The following is a 13,050-nucleotide window of genomic DNA, read 5'->3' on the forward strand; positions in this document are numbered from 1 at the left end:
CCTTTACCAGAATTAGTGAGTGTTAAGTTTCACTCTGCTGAGTCCCCCAGTTCCTCACTCTCCTCCCCTCCCTGCTCGATTGTTCAGATAGCTAAACACACCATCACTTTGACAGCTATGTACACAGTTGAGTTATTATTGTCAGAAGCCAAGGAGGCTGAATTTTTTCATGACATGTTTGAGGCAGCTCCTTGGGAAAATAAGAACTTTTAGACAGTGCAGTGGGTTGAATGCTAAAATCCCTGAGGGAACCATGGCCTGGTTCCACCTGTGATGGTTCGACTGTCAACATAAACTAAGCAGAACCCAGTTCTAATGGACTGAGTCTGAGGATACAGTTGGTGTGCAAGGCTTAGCTGGGGCCTGGGATCATGAAAATCATCTGAGGGGCAAGGAGAAAAGTGCAGGACTCTTGAAAGATGCCGTGTTATAGACATCCCTGTTATCACCACTGTAACCTCACAAGGTACCAGAAAAGGCCCCTGAGGATCGAGAATGGGAGTTCCTGGCCTCAAGCACATCCTTCCAGGGAGAGATCCTTCAGTGGCCTCTCCCCTTCAATACCCAAAATCACATTATTTCATTTTCCCTCCCCTGCGTGGCCGGCCCTCAGGAACACTGAAAGACATCATTGAATTCATAGAAGATGACTTTTGTGCATATGATTCATCTGGTTCATTTTTTTCAAACATTTAAATGGCCCCTTTTATTGACAATTATTTTCATAATTTTTTCTTGCATCTCCAAGTTATTAGAACAACAAATTTACCTCATATGTTGATGTTCCTGAGTGTGTGATGCCTGTTGACCTAGAGAAAAGCACAAAAGAGAAAGAGAAAGAAGATTTTCACAGAAATGTTAGGAGTTTGAGCCTGCCTTGGTGTCTTACAAGGAAGGGATCTGTAATAGAAAAGATGCATGTCAGATTATCCATCTCCTGAGAAAAGATGTGGTGTGGTTGTTAATGGTGCTGTTTATTATTTGGGCAGTAGAAGAAATGGAAAGGATGGAGGGGAGGGGATTTTAGAGTTCAGGGACACGGCAAATCCAAGAGGATAAATTTAAAACACTAAGTCAGACAAAAAAAAGTGTGTTGAAAAAATAAATATACTCTTCTCTGGTGGCATTTAAATTTACAGGGAGAAAAAAATTGGTTCAGTTATCTCAACAATTGTCTCCATGGCCCATTTGCCAAAGATGGTGGCTATTGGCCTTGGGATCCTAAGCACGTTTGCCCTAATTATTTATGTTAGAAGACTTTTAACAGAAACATAGAGTATTGAGATGCATTGCCTGTTAGAAGAAAGCTTGACCTGCCAGTCTGAGTTCATTAAGTTACAAAATTGACTTCCTGTGTAATTGAGCAGAAAGCGCTGAGATCTTGTCTTCTCTCCCTTGTCCATGCACGACAGAGCTGTAATACAAGACTTGGGAAATTCCAGGACTTTGGTGTAGGACACAGAATTATTACCTCTTATTCCAAATATACTGCTGAATTGAAAATGAAGCATTTCCATGTCAGGTCAATATAATTAGCAATCTAATTAATGGACATGTAAATCGTGGCATATATTAATGTTCATTCTTTGTTATCCTAAGTTTGTCTTTCAAGCTGATTGCTCAGCAAATGTTGACTTAAAGGAGTCTCGGCTTCACCTCACTACTGTTTGACCTCTTTCGTTAACTCGGCATGCATTAAATAGGTCTTCATTGAGAATCCCCTGAGTCTGGTACAGCAGGACAAAGAAGGATGCCAAGAGCTGAAATTCACTGAGTCCTTACTCATTGGCACTTTCTCTTGCATCTTAATTAATTCCTCCCAAAAACTTAGGGAGTGGCTTTTATTATCTCTGTGGCATAGCCCAGGAACTGTCCATGCCCTTCGCTGGCCACTGGGTAGCTTTTATAGTTAAAACAATATAAACCTGGTTCGTAAAACATTAAGCTTGTTTTAAGATTTTTTTGTTTCCATGTGTGTGGGGTTCTTTTTTTTTAAACTTTCTTGTGCTATAGAAGGGTCAGCCTACAGACCAAATCCAGCCGGTGGATCGTTCTTGTAAATAAAGTTTTATTGGAACACAGCCATGTGTTCACTATCACCTCTGCTTGCTTTCACTTACAAACTGAGTAGCTGCAGCAGAAACTGGGCTTCAAAGCCTAACGTGTTTGCAGTCTGGCCCTTCACAGGAAACGTTTGCCAACCCCTGTGCTGCAGATTGACTGACGCTCTAAACCACTTCCCCAGTAGCAGGTGTTTACTGAACAATGGGTTAGAGTCATCAGCTTGTTGCCTTGACTTTGCTTTTGGAAACCTAACTGCAGGGTACCTGCAGTGTCTGAGGGCTTTAGTCTCGTGTCTGATGCAGAGAAATTTCATCAGAGCCAAACATCCAAGCAAGCAGGAATTGTCTAGTTTCCTCTAAAGCAGGACTTCGCACTAGATCTAACGATATACACCTTGGTTTGAGTCGCATTGATCGGATTTCACTTAGTTATGCTCCAGCACAAATGAGTATTCCCTCCCTAATCTCAGTGGTTTGTTTCTCAAGCACATTTCATGTCAGCTGTGGGTGGGTGGCAGTTCTGCTCTGCTGCAGCGTCCCTGTCCGTCGTCCTCGCATCCAGGCCCAAGGAGGACACCCCTGTGGGACATGCCATCCTCCCAACAAAGGGACAGGAGCAAAGGGCCAACAGAAACACGCAAAGATTCTTAAAGTTTCAGCTGGGGCTTCGTTCCGTGACAATGGAATGCTGCTACCTACTCCTGCCATTGGGGGGCGCTGCAGGCCACCTGGATGCGCATACAAAAAGGATATCTGAATCTTTGGAAACAGTAATAAAATCTACTGCAGGCTAGAACGATCAGTCCCCCATCTGCCAACTAGAGAAACTCCATCCTGTTAACCATCGCTTAGGTAGTGAGTGTGTGCCTTGACATCTGGGAGTCACTGCTTCCTGTAAGCATTTCTCCATCCCATTCCTCTTTGGGGTAGGTTGTAGTTCTGTGTTTGGTTCTTACCTCACCCTCCACATGTGTGTTTCCGTTTTTCTTTCTGGTGAGTGCCGGTGACTTGACAAATAAGCAGGTCCCATCCACAGCTTTTGATCCACTCCCATCTGCAGGTAGGCACCTTCTGAGACACTTGGGTTATTCCAGCTCTCCACTGACTGTTTGTCAGGGTTATGACACAGAAAGTCAAATCGCCTGTACTTTGTAAGTCTTGGTATCCTTTTGAGAGAAAGCTGACCCTTTGGTGAGCTGGACCATGAAAGCTACCAGTTAAATGCAGATATTTCTGGCTCTTCCGCCTGAAGGTCAATGAAGTAGAAGAAGATATTAAAGACACTTCCCTAAACTGGGTCAGAATGGTGGTGAAGGAGGAGAGGATTATTTCAGGCAGCCACACAATAATCCACTCACACGGGTTGAAAAACTCAATTATGTAGTGTTTTTGGACTCCCGAAAACTGCCCGAGGAGATGGATTAGGCAGCCACGTGGCCAGGGTTTCATTTTCCACGCTCCATTCAGCCGAACTCCATTATTTCCAAAGCTAAACAATAGCAGGTTTGAAAAAGCAATTTCATCGTTTTATACCTGTCTCTGAAAGAGTAAATCAAGAAAGTAATCCACAATTATTGCTCCCACTTAAAATGGAGAAAGAAAAAAATCCTTAGAAACTGGAAAAAAATACACATGTTGAATGACCTTCAAAATTGGAAAAAAATCTTTAGACCTTGGGGAAAAAATACCTTAGAAACTGGAAAAAAAAAATATACATGTTGAATGACCTTCAAAATTGATGTTAAGGCTTAGAGGTTATCTCATGATTATATTGTTTTGCTTGCTTATATGATATGTTAGATTAATACATATTGATATAGATTAATTAATATATATTAAACATGAAAAACCTTCTCATTAAACTCAGGAACAAATAGGAACATCCGCCCTCCCTGCTGGGCGTTGATGTGGTCCAGAACCACATTAACAACCAGAGAATCTGACCCCCTTATGATAGTAGACAGCAGTGTTGGGACCAGCTCCAGGGCCTCCAGGCTGTGTCCTGCTGAAAGGGTAGGTGCGGCATTTCGAGGTACGGGACCACTGTCCAGAGGACCTGGAGAGGAACCGGACCTGTGCTCCCCTCCCCTCCCCCATGCAGTGATGCTCTGAGTAGGGACAGGCTCTTTTCGAGTAATCAAAACATCACTATTGCACCCTGTAAATATACACAGTTCTTATTTCCCAAACAGACCCCAGAAAGCTGGGGAAAATTTAATTAAAATGAAGCCTTAAGAAAAGAATCTAAGAGAAAGAACAAAAAATTATTTACTGTCCCCAAGGATCCCATTTCCTTTGCTGATGCAGCAGGTGAGTCATTGGTTCTGGTCCATAAGTTGTGGGAGAAACAGAAAGAGCCCAGAGGTGTCCAGACAAACGTGGAAGGTGTTCCTGCAGCCCACGGGGCTCCTGGCCAGTCTTTCCCAGGAGGGTGTCACTGGCATTTGGGGCAACCTCATTCTTCCTCGGGCAGGTCTGGTTGTAGTTTGCAAAAGGTTTGGCACCCTTGGCCTCAGACATTAAGTGCACTGGCATCATTGCAACCACCCAAAATGCTTAGACTCACTTCCAAATGCCCCTGGAGAGGCAGTACCAGCCCTGGCTGAACATCACCAAATAACGTACCATTTCGAGGACCAGTCCAGGGGGCTCCCTGCACGGGCTAGCACACGGGGGTTCACGGCAGTTACTGGGGAGCTGTTAGCTCAGATGTGACATGACTGAGTATTAAGTTTTTGCTTTATAGAGTGTGTAAAACGTTATTGAATCCATTCTTCAGCTAAAGCTTTCAGTTCGGTTTGGTTTATTTTTATGACTGTTCATTTCGGCTGCCTTGAATATACGGCCGACGTTAGGTTTCCTGGAATTGCTGTCACTGGCATTTCGCCGTTGTAAACATCACGCGTGAAGTTAACCATGGGCTTCAGTCTTTCTGGGGGTCTGACCTCTTCCTTTCTGTGGCTTTGCTCATCTGTATTGGAAAGGGATAAATGGGGCCGTGCCTTGAAGTCGAAGCACTTTTTTATTTTGTGTGTGTCTGATTTTGATACACTCTGAAGGAAATAAAGGGTAAAAATCCATATTTGAAAAAAAAAAAAAAAGATACCCTGAGTATGGCCTCTTTCTCCATGTCTGCCAGGCTGAAATAATCTCTTAGATGCAAATAATTTCATCGGCTCTAGACCACCAATGTTACATAATTTAAGCTTGGGAGGCACACCAAGGCAGCTCAGCTCTAAATTACAGCACGGAGGCATCAGGGTACCACAGAGACTTTTAGCTGCATTCAAAACCCATTTCAGCTCTCTGTGTTCCAAACTGCACGTGTAAAGGAAGAGCCAGTTCTGATTTGTAGTCAGAAGAAACTCAGATATCAGGCTCCAAGGTAAAAATGTTCACCTAAGTTTTGGACGTTCTTACATGTTTGAGGTCTTTCGTGCTCAGAAATGGATGGAAAGCACTTTTCCACAGGAGAATATACCTCTTCTTGAAATTGAAGCCCACAGGGAAGCAGAGATGCAAATCTATGTTCAGCCTGGGGTCCAGCAGAGGTGTTCTGATGACCTTCCACTTACCGGCTCGGCAGGGACCGTCGTGGCCATTCAGTTATGGAGATAAATACCAGAGAAATGAGCAAACGATGAAAGGGGTTGCAGGCCTTCTCCCGTCTTGTTTTCTGTCACTGCAGACTGGCTGGGGAGTCTCTCCAGGGTAGCTTTTCTCAGATGATTTGTTGGTCTGCAGCTCCTAAGCACTGGGGAAAGGCTGTTTGTTTCCTAGATTGCCACTTTGCTGGTGGGCAGCCCCCCCCCCCACTTCCAAAGAAAGAAGGCATGTGGAAAGCCCATGCAAGCTCTCTGAGTGGCTCAGTCATGCTAATTCTTCTCCAGGGCTGGAATTCTACCCTTTAAATTCTGGCCCTCGCTGCTATTCACAGCTTGAATTCTGGCCTCTGCCTGGATGCCTTGATTGGCATTGCACCTATGTCCCAGCTCAGATCTGAGATGTCCCCAAAGTGTTCCCCGAAAAGAGTGACTTGATGGGAAGAGCAGGTATGTCGCTCTTCATCGGTCTCAGAAACAGCTTCGTGTCAGGTGCCAGGGACACAGTATGAACATTCCACACCAACTCTTCCCATGGGCTAGATTTTAATATCCTACTCAGAAAAACCCACCGCAAGTTAACGTGGAAGATGGGGCTTATTTGGAAGCTAGATGATTTGGGGAAAAAATATAAAGCAGGTTACTTTTGTGATTGTTCAAGAACAACTGTTCTGGAAGAAAGGCACAGAGGAAACCCTGCCCATCCATCCGTGGCCCTGGTTCCATGCTCTGCTTGGGAAGGAGAACCGGGGAGACCTTTGTCATTTCCTGGCTCAATTCACAATTTCTGGAAGAAGCCCAATAAGCATAATTTTCAGGCACTTTTTCCTTCAAAGGGGTAGATTTTACGTATCATAATGTATTTTTTTCCCACCATTTTTGACCAGGGAGTTGGTAAATCATATCCAAAGCCAAATCCAGCTTATCACCTACAGCCAAAGGAGCTACAAATGGACTTAACATTTTTAAGTGGTTGAAAAATAATCAAAAGTGGTTACTGTTTCGTGACGTGAAGATCACACGATGCTAAATTTCATCATCCCTAAATAAAGTTTTATTAGAACATAGTCATGTTCCTTTGTTTGTATATTGTCTAAGGCCGCTTTCAGGCTACAGTGGCAAAGCTGAGTATTTGCAACAGAGATTGTATGACTTACAAAGCCTAAAATATTTACTGTCTGGTGCTTTACAGAAAAAAAAACAACCAAAAAAAAAAAACAGCTTGCCACCGCAGATCTGGAACAACTGGCATTCAAGTACAGCGGCTGAATTAGCCCCCACTCTACTGCTTTCTCAGTGTTTGTTTGCTTAACCATGTGTCGCAATGAGTAGCCTTGGTATGGCTACAAACTGTGTTCTGGGAAATGACAGAAGAGGCCAAAGATGTATAAAGTTCAGTGTAAATATGAGGAAATCTTTTAAATAAGGAAATTAAAGACTCTTTCAAGTGACTATTATAGACAGGAAAAAAAATACTGTAGATAATTTTCTGCCTTTGATACAATTAACTTTTAGGCGAGATAATCTTAGAAAGAGTGTTAATTACAAGAAAACTCTCATAATTTATTCTTCAGTGTGCTAGTCTGCCTGCCCACCCCATGCTCTACCCACATGATGTACAAATTATTATGAGTTTAGCCTCCAACTCCTTAAAGAATCTTTGCTCCCTTAGAGATGACGAAATGAAAGTTTAATTAAACCGAAACTGAGCAAACAGCTCTAAAATCTGCAGTTTGAAGAACATGGATTTGTTCATGATTTTGGGGTGAATTTAGCAAAACAGAGATCTCTCTGGATTTATTAGAAGCTCTGCATGATTCTGCTGCCTCGAGTCGTAACAGATGTGTATGTGGTCTTTGTCCCTCATATTTGCTGCAAAAGCCTCCCCTCCTTTATTTATTTCTCAGCTCCCTCTTTGACTGGTATAAATGTGATGATTTCACCCTTAGAGCAAATGATGGGAAAAGGTGTATAAAGACACTAAAGTCTAGGACATTTTGAGACATTTACTCTTAGCATCTCTGAACTAGACTTTGAAGAACTGGTTTAGAGGTTTCATGGCTGGGTCTGCAGTTTCACTGAAATGCCATTAGATGTGAAGCAGTTCCAAGACTTAACAAGTGGGGCATGTTTAGGGCAACTACGGTGCCGTGGGACAGTGAAGAACAGCACCCAAAATGGTGTGGCCCCCACGCCAGTGTGCAAAATAACACCAGGACTCAGGACCAAAGTAATATACACCCCCAGGGAGCCAAGGACACAGAGCCGAAATCCTCAAAATGTGGTCTCCAGTCCCCTGCAGGTCTGTGAGCTGGGTGTTACCAGTCTGCAATAAGAAAAATATGGAAATCCAGAGTTACTGTTTAGAAACTTTTATAACAGCAGTAACTTTACTGTTGAATTAAAAAAAAATTTGAGCTTGTATTTTTATGTCTTTTTATTTCATTTTTATTTAGTAATTCATTTTCATTGAGTCATTCACTTTTACTGTATTTCCCAAAACTATGTCTATTGTAATGGACTGGAAAAAATACACTTCCTTCCAGAGAGGCTGAGAAACGCTTTGTATACTGAAAAAAAAAATGTTGTTTAACGTTAGCTATGTTACACATTTTAAAGAAGAAATGTCACTTTTATGGACATTACAATTTTATTTTAATAAAAGATTGTGATAGCGCCTGGTCGGTTGTTTGTTATCCAATTACTGTACCTGGCCAGAATGAGAGAGTTGGTGGGTTTTTTTTGTTTTTTTTTTTCTTAAATTTCAGCAACTTTTCCATACCAAATGCTGTCTTACGCTGCAGGCTTGTGACACCAAAATTCCGTTTAAATGACAAACTCATTGCTGCAACATAATTTAAGAGGGGGAAACAGCCATCCTACAGGAACGTGTCGATTAAGTTTCTGCGCAACCAAATAGAAATGTCAGAATCTTCCTCCACTTAAGAAGCAGGGACCCGTGCCCTGAAGCATGAGAAAAGAATTTGATTTACAATTTGAAGGAAAACCAGCAGTAAAATAATGAAGAGCTGGAAAGCAATCTCACTCCTGCCAGATTGCTTTCCTCCGCGTGGGCTCCATTTAGGGGCGATATTCAGAGACTTACAGTTAGTTTGCGCACATTTTCTTTCCCCTGGGACTCTCCTATCCGGTCAGATGAGGACTGTTTCTCTGCTGTGTTCAGCAAAAGAGACTATCCAAGTGGCCCAGCCCTGAATTCTGCCTGCAGCTTTATCAATAGGAAATAGTCGATATTTTTTAAAGCACAAAGCTGATAAGCTGGCTGTTAAGGAGAACGTTCTTGGTCCCAAAATGGCAAAACCATGGGTTCCTTTCAAATAAGCTTTAATTTAAGTTCATGGGAATCAGAGGCATGAAAGCACTTTGCAAGATGTAAAGAGTTGGTGAGATACTTGTTAACAGTACCAACAACCCCTGCTACTACTACAGTTACAATTCGTGGCCGACTTAAAGAATATCAGCCTTGGCGTTGCTCACACCTCGTTCTCCCCACGAAGTTTTCCCAGTCAGGGAGGGGCTCTCCCCTCTCGGAATTCAGCTTATATTCACGGATGCAAAAATAAGATGTGTGCTGACCTGCCAGCCTCTTGCCTCACTGGTTCTCTGAATCACGCAGATCTTCAGCCATTTATTTATAAATTTTGAAAGTCAGTGACAAAATGTGGCTGAGAACTTTGGTTCTTAAGCCACGTGTGTTCTGTCCATGGAAGCACATTTGCAGGCCTTCCACAAGAGCAAGAATTTGAAGATCAAAAACGTCTGAGGGGGTCCTCTTTCTAACTCACACTAGGAGGTTTTTTTTTTTTTTTTTTTTTTTGATTTGCTTATGAGAAATGCAAACTTGACATTCATCTTGCTCATTGCCTCCTGTGAGCCTCTGACACGTTAGGAGCTGGAATCAAAATTCTACTGCTTTCTAAAGGTGAGACGTACAATATCATTTGCAGAAGACAAATCCAGGAAAAGTAAGCAGGAATAGTCCACAAAAAACCAAAAATGCAAACTAGGTGTGAGCCAAGACCGTGCCCGTTTGAAATTTAAAATTGGCTATCAGCCAGAGCAGGTCATCCCCTGGGCACCCTGGAGGAGGATGGAGGTAAATGAGACGAGAAATTTTATTTCAAAATATGAAATTTTATGTCAAAAAAAAAAAAACAAAAAACAAAAAACTAAGGAACCACAAGCTGTAAGCTCTAAAGTCGATGGCCTGTGTGACTCCTGGACAGACACTGACGTGCCCCCCGTGGACCAACTCTTCCGGGTGGATTAGCACTGGCACACAGGCAGGGCGGTTATTTTGTGTGATTTTTATCCATCCGTGGCTAATTTTCTTCCTTTGAGTTGCCTGCACTGGAGTGCTTTTTTCAGTTCAGGCAAACACAGGAACGTAACATTCTGACACTCTGGAGACCGACCCCGAGGACACCCGCTTTGTTCTCAGTGATGCAGCATTGCATCGATTTCAGTTTCCGAGCGTGGGTTTGGCGAGACCGCCTGGCTTTAAATCTCCCACTTACCAAACGCTGGACCTCAGGCTACTTATTTAACCTCCGTTGCATCTCAGCTCCCTCATCGATAAAGTGTATGCTAATGGTTTCTCCCTCATGGAGTTATTGTGAAGAGTAAGTGAATTCACCTACCTAGAGCACGTGAACCCCTCATCCTATGCCATACGTTCTCGGCAGAGTATTCTTGCGAATGTCGCACACGTCTTACTGTGCATGTGAGGATGAAATGTGCACCAGTGGCTGCCCTGCAAGAATCCAGTGACTGGGTAAGATGCCACTGCCAGGCCTTGGTGTTCTGGTCTCTCACCACCTCCCTCCTCTCACCTGTGCAGGTGGCCCCGGCCATTAAGGAGCGGATGATGAAGAAAGGAAGCCTCATGCTGAGCTACCAGCCCCACCGGGGGAAGGTCAACTTCTTCCGGCAGGTGGTGATCAGCCCTCAAGTCAGCCGGGAGGACATGGACTTCCTCCTGGACGAGATAGACCTTCTGGGCAGAGACATGTAGCTGTGGCTTTTGGTCCCCCAGAGGCACGGGTCCTTCACCGGAGGAGGGTGACAGATCCAGGGCCTCTGGGGACACCCAGGTGATTGCAGCCCCTCGGGTGAGAAATCGGCAACACACACCATCCTTGCCCCGCAAAACCAAGATGCTAAGCAAATAGTGTTAAGGACGCTTTAGCTGCCTTAGCGTGACAGTTGCAATAATGGAGGTAGTGAAAATGGACTTTCTCAGGGATAATCCCTGGGGCGGAGCCTTGAAGAGAGCTTAGTAAATCCCAGTGGGCTCCGGGGTGCTAAGCTTTCATTGCATACAAGTGAGTAGGCTATATTAAGGCAGTGATTCTCAAAGCATGGTCCCCAGACCACCGGCATCCGCATCACTTAGGGACTTGTTAGAAGTGCTGGTTCTCAGCCCCGCCCTGGACCTACTGAATCAGAAACTCTGAGGGTGGGCTGGATAGTTTGTATGTTAAAGAGCCTTCCAGGTGATTGTGACACAAGGCAAAATCTGAGAACTCATGGTTTAGCAAAACTTTGAACCGGCTGAATACTCACTTTGATGTTTGGCCAGCAAAGGGGTACCTGATATTTCAGTGGTCCCTGAGCCAGATGTTGCAAATACCGCGGAGGCATCCATAGCGCAAATGTCTAGGGACATCGGAAGTAGATCAAAGCCATTTTTTAAAAGAGAAACTGTATGAGATGTTTACTCTCTAAAAAAGTTATCTCTTATGCAGGCTGAATGTTTAGTCTCAACAGTTAAAATGCAGCATCATCTATTCTAAATTATTTAACTTAGAGGTAAGGGGAAAAGACGAACACTTGGTAGCGTAGCCCTTTTAATGGAAGCGGTAGACCTAGTTCACTTCCCAGTGTCATTTGTATCCGTAACTGGGAGTAGACATCAGGTCTACATGTCTCTACTTAGGTACGTTTTTTAGCTCGAGGGGCCCTTTTCTAGTCTTGCTCTCTGCTTGTAGGAAGTAACCAGAATGAAGTCCAGGCTGATACAACATTCCCTTCCTCAAGCTTTGAAATGCCAGTGTAGACTAGTAAGTGGTTTATATTGGACAGAGAATCCGGGAATTAGAGGCCTTTCAATGCAGGCACCTCCTCCGTTTCTCCTGGGAGTAGATAATTGTAATTCTGTCTCTGATCCTGGTCCTAGAGATTTCTAGCAGAATCTTATTTGACTACGAAATAAACACTAAGTTCAGAGGTGTGGGTGCAGAGGTCAACGAGGTACAAGCATGAATCTGTTTAGAGCTCTGATTTGGGTGGCAAATGATGGAAGTGTTGGAGTATTAGACGCAGCGCATCCAAGAACCACTTTGTGCTCTGTCATTAGCTTGTGTTGTTTCGATTTTGAAGAGTAAAAAGCAGACGTGTATTATTTGCTTTTATTCCAGATCTGCATTTCAGGGTGTGTGGTTTCTCAATATCGCCGTCGGTCAAAGAATATTTTAATCTTTCTCTGTATTACTTCAATCTCTGGTGATAATATTTGTGTGTGTGTTGCATTTCTTGTTGCCTTTTTCCTTTAATGTCTTCATAAAACGTTCTGAGATTGATATTTGCAGCAGTTTGGGTTTCGTGAAATAAAAAGCAACTTTAGGCCACATTTCGTGTTGTTGGCTTTTCTTTTCCTGCTGTTCCTTCTTTTTTTTTTTAATTGAAGTATATAGTCAGTTACAATGTGTCAATCTCAGGTGTACAGCACAATGTCCCAGTCATGCATATACATACATATATTCGTTTTCATACACTTTTCCATTAAAGGTTATTACAAGATATTGAATATAGTTCCTTGTGCTATACAGAAAAAAATTGTTTTTTTTAATCTGTTCATATATATATAGTGGTTAACATCTGCAAATCTCAAACTCCCAAATTTGTCCCTTCCCACTCCCTCTCCCCTGGTAAACATAAGATTGTTTACTATCTCTGTGAGTCTTGTTTCTGTTTTGTAGAAGAGTTCATTAGTGTCCTCTTTTTTCTTTTTTTAGAGTCCACATATGAGTGATATAATATGGCATTTTTCTTTCTCTTTCTGGCTTACTTCACTTAGAATGATGATCTCCAGGTCCATCCATGTTGCTTCAAATGGCATTATTTTATTCTTCCTATGGCTGAGTAGTATTCCATCGTATAAATATACCACAGCTTCTTTATCCAGTCATCTGTCAATGGACATTTAGGTTGCTTCCATGTCTTGGCTACTGTATATAGTGCTGTTGTGAATATTGGGGTGCCTGTATCTTTTTGAATTAGGGTTCCCTCAGGATATACGCCCAGGAGTGGGATTGCTGGATCATATGGTAAGTCTGTTTCTAGTTTTTTGAAGAATCTCCATA

General features: G+C 43.0%; 1 protein-coding gene across 1 annotated transcript in view; it reads left to right on the forward strand.

Annotated features, from left to right (window-relative positions):
• The window catches only part of GADL1 (glutamate decarboxylase like 1), a 134,164-nt gene extending 121,847 nt beyond the window's left edge, over window positions 1–12,317 (forward strand). Inside the window, exon 15 of the mRNA XM_032459373.1 lies at window positions 10,527–12,317. Coding sequence (XP_032315264.1) covers window positions 10,527–10,700 — 174 coding nt within the window. The 3' untranslated portion in view covers window positions 10,701–12,317. The remainder of the gene's footprint in view (window positions 1–10,526) is intronic.
• The last annotated feature ends 733 nt before the right edge of the window (window positions 12,318–13,050 follow it).

The sequence above is a fragment of the Camelus ferus genome, chromosome 17 (assembly GCF_009834535.1).
Source record: "Camelus ferus isolate YT-003-E chromosome 17, BCGSAC_Cfer_1.0, whole genome shotgun sequence".
NCBI lineage: Eukaryota > Metazoa > Chordata > Mammalia > Artiodactyla > Camelidae > Camelus > Camelus ferus.